The sequence below is a fragment of the Nematostella vectensis genome, chromosome 8, assembly GCF_932526225.1.
Source record: "Nematostella vectensis chromosome 8, jaNemVect1.1, whole genome shotgun sequence".
In the NCBI taxonomy this organism is placed as follows: Eukaryota; Metazoa; Cnidaria; class Anthozoa; order Actiniaria; family Edwardsiidae; genus Nematostella; species Nematostella vectensis.
The window spans coordinates 12,539,234-12,559,330 of record NC_064041.1 but is presented as its reverse complement, the minus strand read 5'-3'; the positions used below and the strand labels follow the sequence as shown (position 1 = coordinate 12,559,330).

At 43.2% G+C, this 20,097-nt stretch overlaps 1 protein-coding gene across 1 annotated transcript in view; it reads left to right on the top strand.

Annotated features, from left to right (window-relative positions):
- LOC5505909 (coiled-coil domain-containing protein 180) overlaps positions 1-19,851 on the top strand; it is a 41,689-nt gene extending 21,838 nt beyond the window's left edge. The window contains exons 30-45 of the mRNA XM_032374261.2: positions 405-489; positions 907-1,005; positions 1,476-1,669; positions 2,938-3,011; positions 3,184-3,254; positions 4,008-4,060; positions 5,695-5,787; positions 6,109-6,175; positions 6,421-6,568; positions 7,132-7,292; positions 7,658-7,795; positions 12,194-12,305; positions 12,433-12,504; positions 14,231-14,323; positions 15,207-15,283; positions 19,520-19,851. Coding sequence (XP_032230152.2) covers positions 405-489; positions 907-1,005; positions 1,476-1,669; positions 2,938-3,011; positions 3,184-3,254; positions 4,008-4,060; positions 5,695-5,787; positions 6,109-6,175; positions 6,421-6,568; positions 7,132-7,292; positions 7,658-7,795; positions 12,194-12,305; positions 12,433-12,504; positions 14,231-14,323; positions 15,207-15,283; positions 19,520-19,648 — 1,666 coding nt within the window. The 3' untranslated portion in view covers positions 19,649-19,851. The remainder of the gene's footprint in view (positions 1-404; positions 490-906; positions 1,006-1,475; positions 1,670-2,937; positions 3,012-3,183; positions 3,255-4,007; positions 4,061-5,694; positions 5,788-6,108; positions 6,176-6,420; positions 6,569-7,131; positions 7,293-7,657; positions 7,796-12,193; positions 12,306-12,432; positions 12,505-14,230; positions 14,324-15,206; positions 15,284-19,519) is intronic.
- The last annotated feature ends 246 nt before the right edge of the window (positions 19,852-20,097 follow it).

Sequence of the window (20,097 nt, the reverse complement as noted above, 5' to 3'; positions counted from 1 at the left end):
TCAGTTCGAAATATCGCACTCTTACGAAGAATATTTCTCTTTTTTTTTTACTAGAAATAGAGGTAAGAACCCTAAAAGAACACATCATCTGTGCACTTAAATTTTTTGTCTTTCAAAATTTAGCCAAATTACGCGGAATTATGCGGAAGTTTGTGGATTTCGCGGATTACGCGGAAAAAGCCAAATTACGCGCTTCCGCACAAGCGCGTAATTCCAGAAACCCTGTTAATAAGATTTCTTCAGGGCCTGAAGAAGTCTTATTAAAGACGAAAATTTGGCAGGGTCAAATTCCAGTTTTTGGTGTATTTTATCAATTGTCATTAGACAATGAGCAATGATCGCAATAATGAAGGGACTTTTTAAACAGATTTGTTATTTACCTTTTATTTTTCCCATCTTTTTAGATTCAAGCACCATTTGTTCGACCTGACATACATGGAGAAAATAACGCGATGGCTGACTAACACTCAAGTGAAAGTAAAAAGCCAGGTAACAACGGCATCTCGCATGCTGAATTGAAATGTCGGGAAAATTTCCCGCCAAAATATAACATAGTATATTTGAATACATGGGCGGATCCAGGATTTCAAAATGGGGGGTGGATAATGGCCAGATAGACGGCTTATAACTGATCCAGTGGTTCGTGGTAGGTCACATAGATCTAACAATACTTCACGCAGAATTGGATTTGTCGCGTCATCAGAGCCAAGCAGGCGAAGGCACATGGACAGTACCTCCCGTCTCACAGACATTTATTTTCTTTAGACTTTTCTTTTTTTTTTTACTCAAAAAAAAATATCAAAAGGGGGGTGAATATCCACCAATCAAACCCCCCTGTATCCGCCCCTGGAATATATGTATCAATGCTAATGCTTATAAAGTGTTTGCTTGTGAATTGCTTTGTAGGTTGCTTTCAGTAATTCTCAGGCAAAGAAGCTAGCGATTTATTTAGCGACTTTCGAGCGACATTTGGATGCGGTCGAAAGACCGAATCTCGACAAAGAGGTGAGCAGTGCATGTATTGGGAAAGTGTAGTTTATCAATGTTGTCAACTTTGGTGTCACTACTCGGCCACCCCAGAAAATTAAACTTCAAATGCTCTCCCGTCAATCAAAAGTGTTGGTATCATACGCTTTTTTGTTTTAAAAGTTGAAAAAACTGCACGATTGTCACAAGCAGTATTCCTTTTTTTTAGCGAAAATCAAAATAGATGAGGAGTCAAGGAAATAGTTGACTTTTTTCGTGTGAGCAAAACGTTCGTAAAAAGAACGACAAACTTTTAGTATCCGACTGATAAACTTGCACGTGTCAAGTTTTTTAGCCAGCTTCGGGTCGACACGTTTGATTGATAAAAGGGTTTAATAGTTAAAGATGTAAATTCATCTCAGGGAGGCCGCATAGTAATCCAAATAGCGGTAATCATTGAACGAATCCTTGCTTAGATATTAAGCTTAGCGGGTTTTTGGTATTTGCAGCAAGTGACTGCTCGCGAGGTTCAAGCTAGCCTCATCCCAATCCTTCAGTCATTCCACGAGCGTAGTTTATTTCTAAACGCGCTCCTTAACCCTGCAACGCCAAGCCTAAGCGTGCTGAAGGCTGGAATGAAAGTGACCTTTGACGACAAGAAGAAAGAGGACGACTCGAAGAAACAGAAAAAGACGGATTTAAAGTAAGGATGAACCTGGGATCTCAATTTTCTTCTTCTGACACATATTCTTCCCGTTCCTTCCATTCTCTTGTATTTTTTTCCACTCTCTCTTCTCTTTCTCTTTCACTGTATCATTTTCTTCTCCTTTATTCCTTTTTTTCCATCCCTTCTGTTGAATTTTTTCCCATTCTCGTTTTCTTTTTTTTTTCAGTATTATTTTCCTCTATTTTTTTCCTTTCTTTCATTCCCTTCTCTTGTCTTTTTTCCGTTCTCTTTTTCTTTCTTTTTCTCAGTATCATTTACAACTACTTTATTCCTTTTTTTCCTTCCCTTCTCTTGTCTTTTTTCTATTCTCTTTTGTTTTTCTCAGTATCATTTTTCTCTTTTTATTCCTTTCTTTCCTTCCCTTCTCTTGTCTTTTTTACACTCTCTTTTTTTCTTTTTTTCTCAGTATCATTTTTATCTACTTTATTCCTTTCTTTCCTTCCCTTCTCTTGTCTTTTTTCCATTCCATTTTTCTTTTTTTCTCAGTATCATTTTCATCTACTTTATTCCTTTCTTTCCTCTCCTTCTCTTGTCTTTTTTCCACTCTCTTTTTTTCTCAGTATCATTTTCATCTACTTTATTTCTTTCTTTCCTTCCCTTCTCTTATCTTTTTTCCATTCTCTTTTTTTCTTTCTTTTCCTTAGTATAATTTTCATCTACTTTTACTTTCCTTCTCTTGTATTTTTTCCAATCCCTTTTTTTTCTTTTTCTCAGTATCATTTTCCTCTTCTTTATTCCTTTATTTTCTTTTCTTCTCTTGGTTCTCTTGCTTCCCCTAACTCGACTTTCACTCTCCTATCTTCTCTCTCTTTTGCTTAGCACGGTCCTCGAGGATGACGAGGATTCTGTTTCTCTCTCTTCTTCTCATCGCTCTTCCTCGTCCCAGTCCTCCTCGCCTGTGCCTTTTTATCCTGAGCCGAGCTTGTTACCATGGCGACGCTCCTACCATCGCTTCCTACCATCTCCGAGCTCCTACCTCCAGGGTCTTGACCCGGACCATCTCCCTGAAAACGAATTCGAACGTTCTAGTTCTCCACAGCCAAAGTACTTCAGTTTTGTCATCTCTTTCTTTCTGTATCGTCAAACAAGGCCGTTTCTTTTCTTGCACTGCATTTTCTTCAAATCCAACCCGGTCTACCATTACAACAAACCATATCTCAACTATTCATTGACGGTTTAGTACGAAATAATTGTTTAGAATCGAGGACTTGATGTTTAAGTCATGTATTTGTGATCATTCTTAGGGCTAGAAAAAGTAAGAAGAAATTGAAATCCGAGGCTGATTCCAGCGAAGATCTCACCAAACCAAAGACAAGTCGTAAGTTTTCTAGTCCAATAGCTGTCCTGTGCGGTTCGGGAAACCTGTGGTCTTATCGACTCCACAGGTAGACCGGAGCCGCATAAGCGTCGCCTGGTTATTTCTGGTTATCTTTAATGACTTGTGAATGTTAGATATATTTATCTGTCATTTGTGCGCGTGTCTATTTTAGCCGCTTCCTCTCGGGCGACAAAGGCGGCAGAAGAGGATAGCCGACCTAAAACCGTGCCGGCTGAGCTTAAGGTATTTTTACTGTCTGTTTGAGGTCACGCCGTCGTCTCTAGGACCTCAAGGTTTACGATAGAGAAGTGACGAAGATGGCACACACGTTAGATTTATTTACGCCATAAAAGAAAAAAAATGTCCGCATTGAAGCGTTGCGTGTGCGCTGCCGTCGTCACACCATCGTCACATCCGTTCTCAGGCATCCGTAAATTAGCAGCAAGTAACGACAGAGCAAAAAAATGGCAAGGTTTCCCAAAATAAGGCATGGTTAAATTCGGTAAGCTTGAATTTTTGCAAAGAGGTTCCTTATGTGATGTAAACCAACATATCAAAAAATGTTTTTTCTAATGGATTCGTCTTCGAGATATGAGGCTTGGAGTGCAATTTTCAACTGTTCAAAGTATAAAATCCCCTCGTTTTTAGGGAGAAGTCGGGCTCTGATCAGAAATTAAGCCAACTTTGCTCGCTAATATCTAAATTTCATATCTTCTTAATTTATTTAAAATTTGAATAAAGCTTTTGGTCAGGGGAACTCCTTGTATGCGGAATCTTGAGCATTGGAAAATTTCTTGCTTTTTTTTTCTCTGTCGCAAGTAACTGAGATATAGAAATTCATTAGATATTGAGAAACTGTAGTTGGAAAGCACTATGAGACATCTCGATGTGTATTTGTGCAATGTATTACCCATTCGAATGGGCCTACTTGTTTTGGATTTTACACTGATCTTAATTCAGCATGTCGTTGCGTAATCCTCTTTTTTTTTCTCAAAGAATAACGGTCCCAAAAGAACGTCATCGGACATCGAGAAGCTGAAAAGCGCAGGGTAAGTAAACTTGTTCAAGCATTAACTGATACCCAGAATTATCTAGGTTTTCTTAGTAGCTTGCATTACAGTTATTTTACGGTAACGGTTGCGTTACGGTTGATTATGTTACGGTTTCAGTATTGTTGGCGAACAGTTCTTGATACGTCTTTAATAGAGAGCTTAAGCAAGTCAACACGAACGGCATCAAAAACGGCGCGCGCGCTCACGAATTGCTGAAAAACGGCGTTGACGTCCGTGACAGGAAATCTAGAACGGCATTTTCCCTATTTTTACGTTCTACGCGCGCTGTCACGGACGTCAACGCCGTTTTTCCAACAATTTGTCAGAGCGCGCGCCGTTTTTGATGCCGTTCGTGTTGACTTGCTTAAGCTCTCTAATCCATGAGCCGTATTATGTACGTATCATCCATGAGCCGTATTATGTACGTATCATCCATGAGCCGTATTATGTACGTATCATCCATAGGCCGTATTATGTACGTATCATCCATGCGCCGTATTATGTACGTATCATCCATAAGCCGTATTATGTACGTATCATCCTTGAGCCGTATTATGTACGTATCATCCATGGGCCGTATTATGTACGTATCATCCTTGAGCCGTATTATGTACGTATCATCCATGAGCCGTATTATGTACGTATCATCCATAAGCCGTATTATGTACGTATCATCCTTGAGCCGTATTATGTACGTATCATCCATGAGCCGTATTATGTACGTATCATCCATGAGCCGTATTATGTACGTATCATCCATAGGCCGTATTATGTACGTATCATCCTTGAGCCGTATTATGTACGTATCATCCATGAGCCGTATTATGTACGTATCATCCATGAGCCGTATTATGTACGTATCATCCCTGAGCCGTATTATGTACGTATCATCCATGAGCCCTTTTTATGTCGTCAGAGCGCGCGCCGTTTTTGATGCCGTTCGTGTTGACTTGCTTAAGCTCTCTAATATCGTTACGCCTACGGTGCAATTTATTGAAGTTGTGTTACGGAAGTATCATGGTGCGGTTGTTGTAGTTATACCAAGTTCCAGCGTGTTATTTACGTATCATCCATGAGCCGTATTATGTACGTATCATCCATGAGCCGTATTATGTACGTATCATCCTTGAGCCGTATTATGTACGTATCATCCATGAGCCGTATTATGTACGTATCATCCATGAGCCGTATTATGTACGTATCATCCATTAGCCGTATTATGTACGTATCATCCATGAGCCGTATTATGTACGTATCATCCATGAGCCGTATTATGTACGTATTATCCATGAGCCGTATTATGTACGTATCATCCATGAGCCGTATTATGTACGTATTATCCATGAGCCGTATTTTGTACGTATCATCCATGAGCCGTATTCAATGCAAATGAATGCAAATGAATATGAAACAATCGACTTGAGTTATTTGCATGTATTTGCATTGAATACGGCTAATGAATAATACGACGTTTTAACTTAGCCTTACATACTTTTGCGGTATCGTTTGGGTACACTTTTGCTACAGTTACGTTATTTGACGGTTGCAACACAGTTACGGTAAGGTAGCTTGTGTAGCTGTGGTACGGTTACCGTTCGGTTTTATTCAGGACATATATTTGTAATCCGCAGTGCTCGTAAGTCTAGTGTCGGCACTAGGCGCGATCAGGGCCCACGATGCGACAAGAAGTTTTTGGTGTTCGGAGAAAATCCCGAAGAGGACAGGTTAGAACCTATAAGAACTTTTACACGATAATAATGAACGATATTTCATTGAAAGTATCTCAGTCGCTTGAATAACCCGATGGAACAAATTCTTCGAGTGAGCGGTGAACTGGCGGCGTAATTGGCCTTTTTTTAGGGTGGGTGGGGTGGGGGGGGGGTGGGGTGTGGGGGGGGGGGGGGTTGGGGGGGGGGGGCTACAAAAACCATCTGCGTTCCGTTGTCAGACATGAGTTGTATGGCGGCTACTTGAGTCGCCTTCCTATGCCTTCAACTCTGCCACGTCGTTTCCTCTTTTTTATTTATTGGGTGCTTTACTTTCAGACATTTTCTTGCGAAGATCAAGAATGTATTACGTGAAGGCCTGGAAGGTCTTCTAGCAACAGCTGAGGTAAGCCTACTAGGGTATCTGTGGGATTTATTATCGCATCTAGTTGCGTAAACTACATTTAACTATGAAATTGTTTGATAGTGGGCAATAAATCTTCTCCGTGAAAATATGATTTGCAACCGTCTTACCTTTCTCATGTATGGGGGGGGGGGGGGGACTAGGTCAAAAAAGTCACCTACTGTGAGAGGTGCGGGTCTTCGAGTTCAGAGCTCATCATTAATGATTATATGACGCGCTTGCTTCAGATGTATTATAAACAGAAGGGGACCCAGCGTGCGCCAACTAGGCCCCAGGCCATCCAGGACAACTTCGACGCCTGTGCTGAAATACTTGTCCAGCGATTGCAGTCGTACAAAACTCAGGCAGATGAGTACCACAATTCGTGTATCCAGGGTAAGTTAACAGCTCCTGTCTTTCCAGTAACATGATAAAGACGTTGCCAGGTTTGGGCAATGTCTTTACATGCTACAATAACTGTACGTTATTGTAGCATGCACCGTGGTGTCCAAAAAAGCCCAGTATTACTTTGCCTCGTTTGGAAAGAAAATTGTTACTGGATTTTCATCATGCCTGACAAGTAGTTCCATGTGTTATTTTCCTGTATGTATTGAATGCCAATTAAGTAGCCCGGATCCAATTTAGGATCGGATCAGACAGGAATTGTGAATCTCACGTCTTCTCCCAGATAAGGACGTTCAGCCTACTGTCCCGTTTATCATAGCACTTTATTGACATATATTTATGGGACATTAAAAGAGGACACTGGTCCATGGTATCATACTTACAGATAGTGCCTTACATACAAACTCACCTACATTAATAAAAGCTGCGTGGATCAGTCATAGTATTTATACCAGTCGTCGCGTTTGAAGCGTATTCGTTCATTTCTTTTGTCATTTCTCATGTTTATTTGCACTCAAATACTAAGCATTTCTTTCGAATTTACGTTTCTTTAGAGTTACGAGGTCAACTGCAGAGGTTTGGGGTTCTTCTCGTGAGGTTACCTGTGCTTGTGATGAACGTAGTGGTGGAAGAACACGTGACTGAGCTGAACAGACAGAGAGAAGAGAAGGACACGAGTCATCAGCAACGCGTAAAAGAGCTCGAGCGAAGAAAGGTACTAGAATATTCTGGAACATTCTATATTACTGCCGACAATAGCAGAAATTATTAGTACAACCATCATGACAACCTTTATTGTCAACAACTATTATTATCATAGTCATCAGCATCATAATCCATCATTTGCTTAGCCTTTCTTCAGCATCATTACCACCATCATCCTCCCCATCACATAGTTGACACCCTTGGTAAGCCCACCATTTCCATTTACTTTGTCTTTCATCGTCATCGTTACCAACATTATCCTCGTCATCATCCTCATCAGCGGCATTATAAGCATATTGTCATCATATTCGACACTGCCTCAGCCACTAAAACCGTCTTTTTCATTACACGTGTGTACAATAATTGTTTTTGCAGCAACATCACCAGTCTCAATTACGTCCCACGCTGGGCCATCCCCAGAATCGACAAGAGCTCGACACACTGTGTGGAAGTGAGACACGTAGGAAAACGGAATCGATAGATGGCATCCAGGAACATTCAAGTGCGCTACTGGTGCGTTTAATCCCGCTCTTTTAATCCGAACCGTTAGGGTGGGTGGTATAACACTACTGGTGCGTGTAATCCCCCTCTTTTAATCCGAACCGTTAGTGTGGGTGGTATAACGCTACTGGTGCGTGTAATCCCGCTCTTTTAATCCGAACCGTTAGGGTGGGTGGTATAACGCTACTGGTGCGTGTAATCCCGCTCTTTTAATCCGAACCGTTAGTGTGGGTGGTATAACGCTACTGGTGCGTGTAATCCCGCTCTTTTAATCCGAACCGTTAGGGTGGGTGGTATAACGCTACTGGTGCGTGTAATCCCGCTCTTTTAATCCGAACCGTTAGGGTGGGTGGTATAACGCTACTGGTGCGTGTAATCCCGCTCTTTTAATCCGAACCGTTAGGGTGGGTGGTATAACGCTACTGGTGCGTGTAATCCCGCTCTTTTAATCCGAACCGTTAGGGTGGGTGGTATAACGCTACTGGTGCGTGTAATCCCGCTCTTTTAATCCGAACCGTTAGGGTGGGTGGTATAACGCTACTGGTGCGTGTAATCCCGCTCTTTTAATCCGAACCGTTAGGGTGGGTGGTATAACGCTACTGGTGCGTGTAATCCCGCTCTTTTAATCCGAACCGTTAGGGTGGGTGGTATAACGCTACTGGTGCGTGTAATCCCGCTCTTTTAATCCGAACCGTTAGGGTGGGTGGTATAACGCTACTGGTGCGTGTAATCCCGCTCTTTTAATCCGAACCGTTAGGGTGGGTGGTATAACGCTACTGGTGCGTGTAATCCCGCTCTATTAATCCGAACCGTTAGGGTGGGTGGTATAACGCTACTGGTGCGTGTAATCCCGCTCTTTTAATCCGAACCGTTAGGGTGGGTGGTATAACGCTACTGGTGCGTGTAATCCTGCTCTTTTAATCCGAACCGTTAGGGTGGGTGGTATAACGCTACTGGTGCGTGTAATCCCGCTCTATTAATCCGAACCGTTAGGGTGGGTGGTATAACGCTACTGGTGCGTGTAATCCCGCTCTTTTAATCCGAACCGTTAGGGTGGGTGGTATAACGCTACTGGTGCGTGTAATCCTGCTCTTTTAATCCGAACCGTTAGGGTGGGTGGTATAACGCTACTGGTGCGTGTAATCCCGCTCTATTAATCCGAACCGTTAGGGTGGGTGGTATAACGCTACTGGTGCGTGTAATCCCGCTCTTTTAATCCGAACCGTTAGGGTGGGTGGTATAACGCTACTGGTGCGTGTAATCCCGCTCTATTAATCCGAACCGTTAGGGTGGGTGGTATAACGCTACTGGTGCGTGTAATCCCGCTCTTTTAATCCGAACCGTTAGGGTGGGTGGTATAACGCTACTGGTGCGTGTAATCCCGCTCTTTTAATCCGAACCGTTAGGGTGGGTGGTATAACGCTACTGGTGCGTGTAATCCCGCTCTATTAATCCGAACCGTTAGGGTGGGTGGTATAACGCTACTGGTGCGTGTAATCCCGCTCTTTTAATCCGAACCGTTAGGGTGGGTGGTATAACGCTACTGGTGCGTGTAATCCCGCTCTTTTAATCCGAACCGTTAGGGTGGGTGGTATAACGCTACTGGTGCGTGTAATCCCGCTCTTTTAATCCGAACCGTTAGGGTGGGTGGTATAACGCTACTGGTGCGTGTAATCCCGCTCTTTTAATCCGAACCGTTAGGGTGGGTGGTATAACGCTACTGGTGCGTGTAATCCCGCTCTTTTAATCCGAACCGTTAGGGTGGGTGGTATAACGCTACTGGTGCGTGTAATCCCGCTCTTTTAATCCGAACCGTTAGGGTGGGTGGTATAACGCTACTGGTGCGTGTAATCCCGCTCTTTTAATCCGAACCGTTAGGGTGGGTGGTATAACGCTACTGGTGCGTGTAATCCCGCTCTATTAATCCGAACCGTTAGGGTGGGTGGTATAACGCTACTGGTGCGTGTAATCTCGCTCTATTAATCCGAACCGTTAGGGTGGGTGGTATAACGCTACTGGTGCGTGTAATCCCGCTCTTTTAATCCGAACCGTTAGGGTGGGTGGTATAACGCTACTGGTGCGTGTAATCCCGCTCTATTAATCCGAACCGTTAGGGTGGGTGGTATAACGCTACTGGTGCGTGTAATCCTGCTCTTTTAATCCGAACCGTTAGGGTGGGTGGTATAACGCTACTGGTGCGTGTAATCCCGCTCTATTAATCCGAACCGTTAGGGTGGGTGGTATAACGCTACTGGTGCGTGTAATCCCGCTCTTTTAATCCGAACCGTTAGGGTGGGTGGTATAACGCTACTGGTGCGTGTAATCCCGCTTTTTTAATCCGAACCGTTAGGGTGGGTGGTATAACGCTACTGGTGCGTGTAATCCCGCTCTTTTAATCCGAACCGTTAGGGTGGGTGGTATAACGCTACTGGTGCGTGTAATCCCGCTCTTTTAATCCGAACCGTTAGGGTGGGTGGTATAACGCTACTGGTGCGTGTAATCCCGCTCTATTAATCCGAACCGTTAGGGTGGGTGGTATAACGCTACTGGTGCGTGTAATCCCGCTCTTTTAATCCGAACCGTTAGGGTGGGTGGTATAACGCTACTGGTGCGTGTAATCCCGCTCTTTTAATCCGAACCGTTAGGGTGGGTGGTATAACGCTACTGGTGCGTGTAATCCCGCTCTTTTAATCCGAACCGTTAGGGTGGGTGGTATAACGCTACTGGTGCGTGTAATCCCGCTCTTTTAATCCGAACCGTTAGGGTGGGTGGTATAACGCTACTGGTGCGTGTAATCCCGCTCTTTTAATCCGAACCGTTAGGGTGGGTGGTATAACGCTACTGGTGCGTGTAATCCCGCTCTTTTAATCCGAACCGTTAGGGTGGGTGGTATAACGCTACTGGTGCGTGTAATCCCGCTCTTTTAATCCGAACCGTTAGGGTGGGTGGTATAACGCTACTGGTGCGTGTAATCCCGCTCTATTAATCCGAACCGTTAGGGTGGGTGGTATAACGCTACTGGTGCGTGTAATCCCGCTCTATTAATCCGAACCGTTAGGGTGGGTGGTATAACGCTACTGGTGCGTGTAATCCCGCTCTTTTAATCCGAACCGTTAGGGTGGGTGGTATAACGCTACTGGTGCGTGTAATCCCGCTCTATTAATCCGAACCGTTAGGGTGGGTGGTATAACGCTACTGGTGCGTGTAATCCTGCTCTTTTAATCCGAACCGTTAGGGTGGGTGGTATAACGCTACTGGTGCGTGTAATCCCGCTCTATTAATCCGAACCGTTAGGGTGGGTGGTATAACGCTACTGGTGCGTGTAATCCCGCTCTTTTAATCCGAACCGTTAGGGTGGGTGGTATAACGCTACTGGTGCGTGTAATCCCGCTTTTTTAATCCGAACCGTTAGGGTGGGTGGTATAACGCTACTGGTGCGTGTAATCCCGCTCTTTTAATCCGAACCGTTAGGGTGGGTGGTATAACGCTACTGGTGCGTGTAATCCCGCTCTTTTAATCCGAACCGTTAGGGTGGGTGGTATAACGCTACTGGTGCGTGTAATCCCGCTCTATTAATCCGAACCGTTAGGGTGGGTGGTATAACGCTACTGGTGCGTGTAATCCCGCTCTATTAATCCGAACCGTTAGGGTGGGTGGTATAACGCTACTGGTGCGTGTAATCCCGCTCTATTAATCCGAACCGTTAGGGTGGGTGGTATAACGCTACTGGTGCGTGTAATCCCGCTCTTTTAATCCGAACCGTTAGGGTGGGTGGTATAACGCTACTGGTGCGTGTAATCCCGCTCTATTAATCCGAACCGTTAGGGTGGGTGTTATAACTAGAACGGCTACAGACAAGCTGTGGAAGAACTAGGTGATCTGCGTGGACGTGGTGTAGACAAGGTATTCAGTCGATGGACAAAACGTTTTCGTCGACCGGTTGACAAGCACCATGTACGCATGGGTGAAAACCACGTAAGGGCCTAGATGCATAGATTAGCCACCGGTCTAAGCCTGAAGTTATTTGGTAGGAGCGTTAAACCTTTGCTCCGACGAAGGGCTAACGCTCGAAATGTCAGCGCAACTACTCTGTTTCACGGAGGGGTTCAACATACCTTTTCAATCTTGTATTGATTAATACCTTGTTAGGGTGGGTGTCATGCCTTCGCAAAACGGCTTCGTATGGAAATGACAGCTGACCTCTAGTTATGTTCATATGCTAGAGCTCATGTACGAATTGCTCATGCTTGTTGAGCCTGTTTGCAATCGCTTTGACTGCTGACGCTCGTTTATCTAGCCAGGCAAAGTAAAATTGAATTGAGTAATTTGGCAATACGCTTGTTCAGAAACTAGTTATATTCACATACAATCCCTTATTTACAAATTGCGTACACTTACTTATACCACCAGCAAAGCGAAGTTGAATTTGGTGGTACTCTGGTACAGAATCTCGCACAGACTTGTGAGACGATGTTGTTGCAGTTTGACGCTGTTCTTACTCTTGAAGATGTAGAGGTTGGAAGTAAGTCACCAGGAAATTGTAGAATTTAATCTTACAAAAACAGAATGTGGGTAACGAGAGATTGATTAAGTATTATGAAAACCTTCCTGTCAAAAGTATTGATCAAATGCCTGAATTATGCTTTCAGAGGTTGAACCGACGCCAAAAAGCAGTAAAAGATTACTGCGTGAAAAACTCGCTGGTAGCGAGGAAAACCGGGGTAAGGAAATAAGGGCTGACTTCACATAGGAGCAACACCACCATTGGCTAAACTAATCTTAATTCACCCTTTCGGCGCTGGAAAGTCACGTGCGTTTTACGGGGTCCAACAAATCGTAAACAACCCGCGAAAGTTCGGACAAGTGAAGAAGCGTGTGCTTCGTACGAACAAATTGGTAACAACAAAGTATTGCCACATGGCACCTGTAGAAATGGTTCTAATTTCCCGCAGTTATAGGAGAGAAATGGCAATGGGGGCCCCGTACTATTCTTCCATTTTGCCAGGAGAAAAAAGAAAAACAGAAAGGTAGAAAGAATGAATAAAGTGGTACAAACACGGAGGTTCATTCAAGTATGGCAAGGATATTTATATTTGCAGCTTGCATTTTGTCGGCGAAAATGGCACCACAGAAGATGATCCTGATCCTATATCCGCAGACGTCTGTGAAGGAAGGGTATTTTTGGTTTAATTAGTTCCCGACGGCTATTTTCATAGGTTGAAAAACGTTTAAAGCGAAAGGCGTGTTTGAGCGTAGGACAGAGAGAATTTGCCTTCACAAAACCATCCACAAAACAGCAGCGAAAACCCTGATGATACTCATTGCCAGACGAGTTAAAAACATGCAGCGGCTAGGGCATTATTAAATTTCAGGTCGTCGGATGTTGAAGATCGCGACGATTTTCTTTCTTCCCGCAGAAAACGAGTTGCCCGAACTGCTGAATGATGTGTTTTCCGAGTGGGGTAAACTGTCCTTCCCGCAATTGAATGAGCCTTGAATGAGATCTTCAACCACTGATTACCTCTAATCTATCAAGGCTGCATTTTCTTGTTCAGATTTATACGACTGGCGATGAAGTCGGTTTTCGCTGCTACTTTGTGAAGGCAAATTCCCTCTGTCCTCCGCTAAAAGACGCCTTTCGCTTGAAATCTTGTTCGCTTAACTTATGAAAATAACATTAGTGTTAGCCGTCGGGAACTAAATTAAACCAAAAATAAATAACTTACCCTTCCGTGACTGACATCTGCAGGTATAAGTCAGGATCATCTTCCGTGGTGCCATTTTCGCCTACAAAATACAAGCTGTGAATGAATTTCCGTATTCAATCTTTCTATCTTTCTGTGTTTCTTTTATTCTCCTGCAAAATGGAAGAATAGTACAGGGTCCCCATTGCCATTGGTCCTTCATAACTGCGGGAATGTAGAATCATTTCTACAGGTGCCATGAGACAATGCCAATTTATTCGTACGAAAGCACACGCTTCTTGACTTGTCCGAATTTTCGCGTGTTGTGTACGATTTGTTGGACTTTGACCCCGCAAAACGCACGTGACTTTTCAGCGCCGAAAGGGTGAATTTGTATATGGGGGCCTGCACCAGACTGCACTGCTTTTTTGTTTGATTGTCGTATTCCCACGTTACCGCAATGGTTATTTTAATCTTAAATCTGGATTTTTTTATTAAGCTTGCCGCTACTTAATCATCTAGAGGCAATCAGCGCCCTCTTTATGTCTCGTACATTAACATGGCTGACCCTCAGTAGAACCCTATTAGAATGCTAATGGTACTGAAAAAGGGTTTGATTTAATTCTTTAGGGACTAGCACTAGACAATGGAAAAATAGATATAGCTGCTGCTGCGCAACATTAGATTTTATGCTTCCTCCTTCAACTCAAAAGCCTTTGCATTACCTCCATTACCTACAGATTGATGTTATTCATCTTTCCAGATAAGCTGTCGGAGTTCCCGATGGGCAGTGCGACCTGGGAAGGTCTCCCTACTAACGCCTTGTGTGCTGAAGGTCCAGACGAGACTCCAATCAATATCCTTTACTACGCATATCATGATTTTAGGCATTCAAACAATTTGTTGCATCGCCACGCGCGTGGCGATGCTCGTGGCCACGCGTGCTACTGTGGCCACGAGCACAGGCTAAGGGAGTGCGGCAATAAGGATGTGACAGACTTTCTAATGGACATTCTGATTGGGATTCACTATGCAACCAGCATGGCAAAATAATGTTTTAGTGCGCAGCACTTTCTTAAAACTTTGTCTTGATGGCCAAGGCAGCGCGTTCGCACTATGGATCTCAGGACCGGGTTTTCAGAAAGCAGAGCCAGGTTCCTAGAAAGCAGGTTAACGCTAACCAAGGGATGAGTGGCTTTTTATCCAATCAAAGTCGGCACTAGGTCTTTCCCCTATGATGACAGTGGCCTTGCTCGATCCCATAACACTATCTAAATGCGGGCTTTAAATCTTGTTTATACTTTAAATCTAAACATAACTATGGACCTTTGTTTTGTGGACCTTGCGGACCTGTGTTTTTACTGTAGATCAGTTCCGCGTCCGCTGCAATGACCTTTCGGCTGGATAACATGAAGACATCACGGAATTGCTTTTGATATTTTCTCGACCTTATTCAGACGATTTTTGTTTTTGTCTTTTAATGTACGTTTAAAAGGGTAGAAACAATATTGTGAGAGCAAAAGAAGTTTTTGTAGATGGCATTTATTTTATTTGTTTCTATTTACAAAGGCCCGTGTTTGTAGACCGACCAGCGTCTGTATTACTTGTTTTTATTTACATGTGCCATGCTACTTACTTATTTGCATCTTATTTTACACTGTTTTGACCATTGACGCCTATGCTTGTTCTTTGATCTTAATTTTGATAGTCAAATTTTTCCGTTTCCTTGACTACGGTACGATCTCCATCTGTCAAGACTGTCAAAACTACCGCTGCCCATATCGCTGTCATCAAGGCCAGGGATAATGCCTTTGAGGTGGGTGTTTTATATTTTTTGTAATTTTTTTTTTTAATTTTTTGTATTTTGTTTAGTTGCCCGTGTAATTTACAAGAACAGGCTGTGAGAATGGTATTTGAAGATCAGATATTTTCCTTGTGTTTGTGCGTTTTCTTTTTTTTTTTTTTTGTATTTGTTGCCAAAATTGGACACAACCGCTGCGAGTAAAGGAGGAAATCAGGGCCAGCTTTCTCCGTAGTTTTGCCTGTTATATATTTTTCTTTTTTTAACGAACTTCGTAAAAGAAAAACTATTTCACAATCTTTGTGGCCTATATACAAAATATAACCTTTGGACATCTTCCGTATTTTTGCTTTTTTCAATCTTAACCTAGTTAAAATTGTCGTTTTTTTTTTACCATTTTAGTTTTGTTCCCTCATTCGAAGTACCTAGAATTTCATCGCTTTTGAAATTCCTTTTACATAATTGCCTTGGTTTTCATGTTAAAGCTGACACCATGCACAATATCCTCTTCGGGGAACTCGATATGTATTTCATTTTTCCTGAAATGCTGCCGCAAAAACAGACGCATCTCCTCCCTGAATACTCCTATACGCGCACAGTACATAACCGGCAGCATCAAGGCGTTTGGTAGTACCAGCGTGTTCGCTTTTGGGAGCACCCTAGACATTGCCTGCGCGGCACTCTCTTCACCAGAAAACCGCATCGCAATCACCACCAACCAAGGCCCATACGTTAGAACTAATACACCTGTCGTAACCGCCGAAATCGTATTCGTACGACTCGCCTTGATCTTACGGAAAACGCCTTCGACACTCACTTGCATAGATATTCAAGCCCGCGCTAACGACACCGTACAGTTCAACCGCTGCTATGATATAAATCTCTAAGGGAGTAAAACACCAAAGTCCATTCACGAATAGGCTTGCGGCGACAGTGGTGATCGTTACGTTTGTGAGTCTCTCTCGGGTGATAACGGCGTTGTAGCGCAACGAGAGTCCCATTACGAGATAACGATCGGCGTTAACTATCGTAAGCATGTTGATGATCATTAATGTGGTGATGTAGAACGATGCATGGAACGCTGCTGTCAGCCCGCACTCCGGGACGAAGTAGTACATCCACAGCACATGCTCGGCTAGGAATAGCGGCTGTACCGTAAGCACCTGGAGCAGGCACACGCCCGATAGATACCCTAAGAAGGTGTTGGAGTTGGTTTGCAAGCTCGGTTTTGAAAGGAGTGTTAGGATTATCATGACGTTGAGAAAGGCAGAGATGGCGGACATAAAGAGTATGACTGCCACTATTGCACAAGGAGCATGTACAATCAGTAAGGGATCTGATGCTAGGATTCCGTACGTGTCGAGGCAGAGTTGGCGCTAAGAGGTGGTGTTGTTCGATGAAATGATCGCTTTCTCCATCCTTCGTAATGAACAATCGCTCCCTTTTTCTTCGTTCGATCGCCCCCTTACTCAACCACTCTCTTTCCTTGTTTAGTCGCTTTCTTTTCCTTGTTCAATCGATCCCCTTTCCTTGTTTAAACGCTCCTTTTCCTTGTTTAATCGCTTCCTTTTCCTTGTTCAATCGCTCCTTTTCCTTGTTTAATCGCTTCCTTTTCTTGTTCAATAGCTCCCTTGTCTTGTCCAGTTGCTCCTTTTCCTTGTTCAATCGCTTCTTTTTCCTTGTTCAATCGCTTCCTTTTCCTTGTTTAATCGCTCCTTTTCCTTGTTCAATCGCTTCCTTTCCTTGTTCAATCGCTTCCTTTCCTTGTTCAATCGCTTCCTTTCCTTGTTCAATCGCTCCCTTGTCTTGTCCAGTCGCTCCATTTCCTTGTTCAATCGTTCCTTTTCCTTGTTCAATCGCTTCCTTACCTTGTTCAATCGCTCCTTTTTCTTGTTTAATCGCTTCCTTTCCTTGTTCAATCGCTCCCTTGTCTTGTCCAGTCGCTCCGTTTCCTTGTTCAATCGCTCCTTTTCCTTGTTCAACCGCTCTCTTTCCTTGTTCACACGCTTCCTTTCCTTGTTCAATCGCTTCCTTTCCTTGTTCAGTTGCTCCTTTTCCTTGTTCAGTTGCTCCTTTTCCTTGTTCAATCGATCCCTTATCTTGATCAGTCGCTATTTTACCTTGTTCAATCGCTCCTTTTTCTTGTTCACTCGCTCCCTTTCCTTGTTCACTCGCTCCGTTTCCTTGTTCACTCGCTCCGTTTCCTTGTTCGCACGCTTCCTTTCCTTGTTCACTCGCTCCCTTTCCTTGTTTACTCGCTCCGTTTCCTTGTTTACTCGCTCCGTTTCCTTGTTTACTCGCTCCGTGTCCTTGTTCGCACGCTTCCTTTCCTTGTTCAATCTCTCTCTTTCTTGTTGAATCTCTCCCTTTCCTTGTTCACTCGCTCCCTTTCCTTGTTTACTCGCTCCGTTTCCTTGTTCAGTAGCTTCCTTTTCTTGATCAGTCGCTCCTTTTTCTTGTTTAATTGCTCCCTTCTCTTGTTCAGTCGCCCCCTTTCCTTCTTTTTCATTCACTCTCTTTCCTTGTCCGATTGCCCTCGTCTTCAGATGCTCTTTTTCCTTGTTCAATCGCTCCCTTTCCAATCGTAATTTTTCTTATTAAACTTTTCTTTACTGAAATCCATTGTTTATGATCCCTATTCCTACACACTTTCTAAGTGTTTAGTTAATCAATTCGCGAACGGGGCGTTTTATGATCTTGTACTCTGATATATATTTTTTTATCGCTGTTTAAATCTCAAGCTCGGGTTAGTAGCCAGACAGCTATATTAAGCTACTTTGCTAAAGGCAAATGCCACTCAAGTGCGCATGTTTTCAATTTTGTTTTACCTTCAAATCCAGACCCAGATTTTCGAAAGCATCCGACGGTAAATAGACAGATGACGGTAAATAGATAGATGATTGCTTTTTCTACCTAATGATACAACCCTATTGGTTGACCGCTCGACTGATGTCATAGGTTACCCATGGTAACCAAGATCACTCTTACGCACAACCCGAACTAGTAGACCTCGAGGTGCCGGACGCTTACCGAATGCTATCTATCCCTATCTCATAGCTCCTGCGAATTATATCTATTAGCTCAAGCGATGAGCCGCGCTCCGGCTTTTAGGGGCAAAATAACAACAAAAACAACAACTTACAACAGCAACTTACTCAGGGCTTACTGAATTTATTTGTCAGACTGGGCTTATTTTGCTTTAAACGTTTATTTTTTTCGTCGGTCTCTAGCGTGACGGGCACAGCCATTTCTGTGTTTTATTTTGGCGCGAATTTGCCACTTGAAAAGTCACTTGACTTCTTTTGCAAGTCGCCTATTTACCATTTTTTGGTCGAAAACGACAAGCATTAGTTTCCCTTTATTTCGGGAAGCACATAATAGTTGTACACAGAGTTTTTAGTAACGCCTTGATTGGCTCACAAGACAAATAAAAAGGAAATGTGGACGAACTAGTTCCCAGCACGTGTCAGAATTGTTTGCAAACATCGCCGAAATTGCTCTGATGTTGGCTGACTTGTCCAGTAAATTGCTCTGATGTTGGCTGACTTGTCCAGTAAATTGCTCTGATGTTGGCTGACTTGTTCAGTAAATTGCTCTGATGTTGGCTGACTTGTCCAGTAAATTGCTCTGATGTTGGCTGACTTGTCCAGTAAATTGCTATGATGTTGTCTGACTTGTCCAGTAAATTGCTATGATGTTGTCTGACTTGTCCAGTAAATTGCTCTGATGTTGGCTGACTTGTCCAGTAAATTGCTCTGATGTTGGCTGACTTGTCCAGTAAATTGCTCTGATGTTGGCTGACTTGTCCAGTAAATTGCTCTGATGTTGGCTGACTTGTCCAGTAAATTGCTCTGATGTTGGCTGACTTGTCCAGTAAATTGCTCTGATGTTGGCTGACTTGTCCAGTAAATTTGCCACTTTTTGCAAAGGGGCAGGCTCCTGGAAAGCAGGTTAAAGCTAACTCAGGGGTAAATACGATTTGATTGGATAACAGGTTGAACGTGAACCTGCTTTCTAGGCCCAGGTCTTTACCTCTTGTTTTCCGTGACGTATACAGGTGTGGATAGAGTGAACACCCATCCTCCTTTTCGAGTGAAAAAAGAGATTGCATATCTCTAGGTTGTTGTTGTTGTTTATTTTACAAAATAACAGTCTTAAACTTATGTATGGACGCTCAAATCCACCCCCTTTTTAAAATTATAGATCTGCTACTCGTTTTATCCCTGATTGCTTTTCTTTTTTATTCATTAGAACTACAAGACCAAGTTCTACTCTCGCTTAGAAGAAATAAAAAATTCCACGAGTGCACAGCTTCAAGACGAAGAACGATGGGACCAGAGTTGGCAACGTTCGATCAAGAAGATCAAGGACCTCTACTAAAGAACGTCTCGTCAAGAACATTTAATGCGGCGATCGACCGGACCTCGGCTATTGGACGCAGGTGTAAACGCTCGTGATAATCATAGTCTTGCATTTTACTCGTTGGGTTTCCTATGCTAACAGATAATAGCGACAATTTGTAGGCTATTAAAATACATGAAAAATTGTAAATATGTTTGAATAAAATATTTGGTTTTATAGTGTTTCGCGTGTAAGAGACCAGTGTACCCTTACATTAAGTTGGGGAGGTAAAACATTTTTCTCCTGGCCAGTTTGCTCGATTTTTCCCTTTGAAATGCCGTTGCCTTCTTTCTCTAAAAGTTTTGGCCTGCTCGATATTCTTTTATGGGTTTTCCTTACCGACTCTCAGACATCAAATGGTCGGTTCCTTTACTGTAACTCGAAGTACTGTGTTTTGGGGAACGGTACCCTGGTACACCCAAACCCAG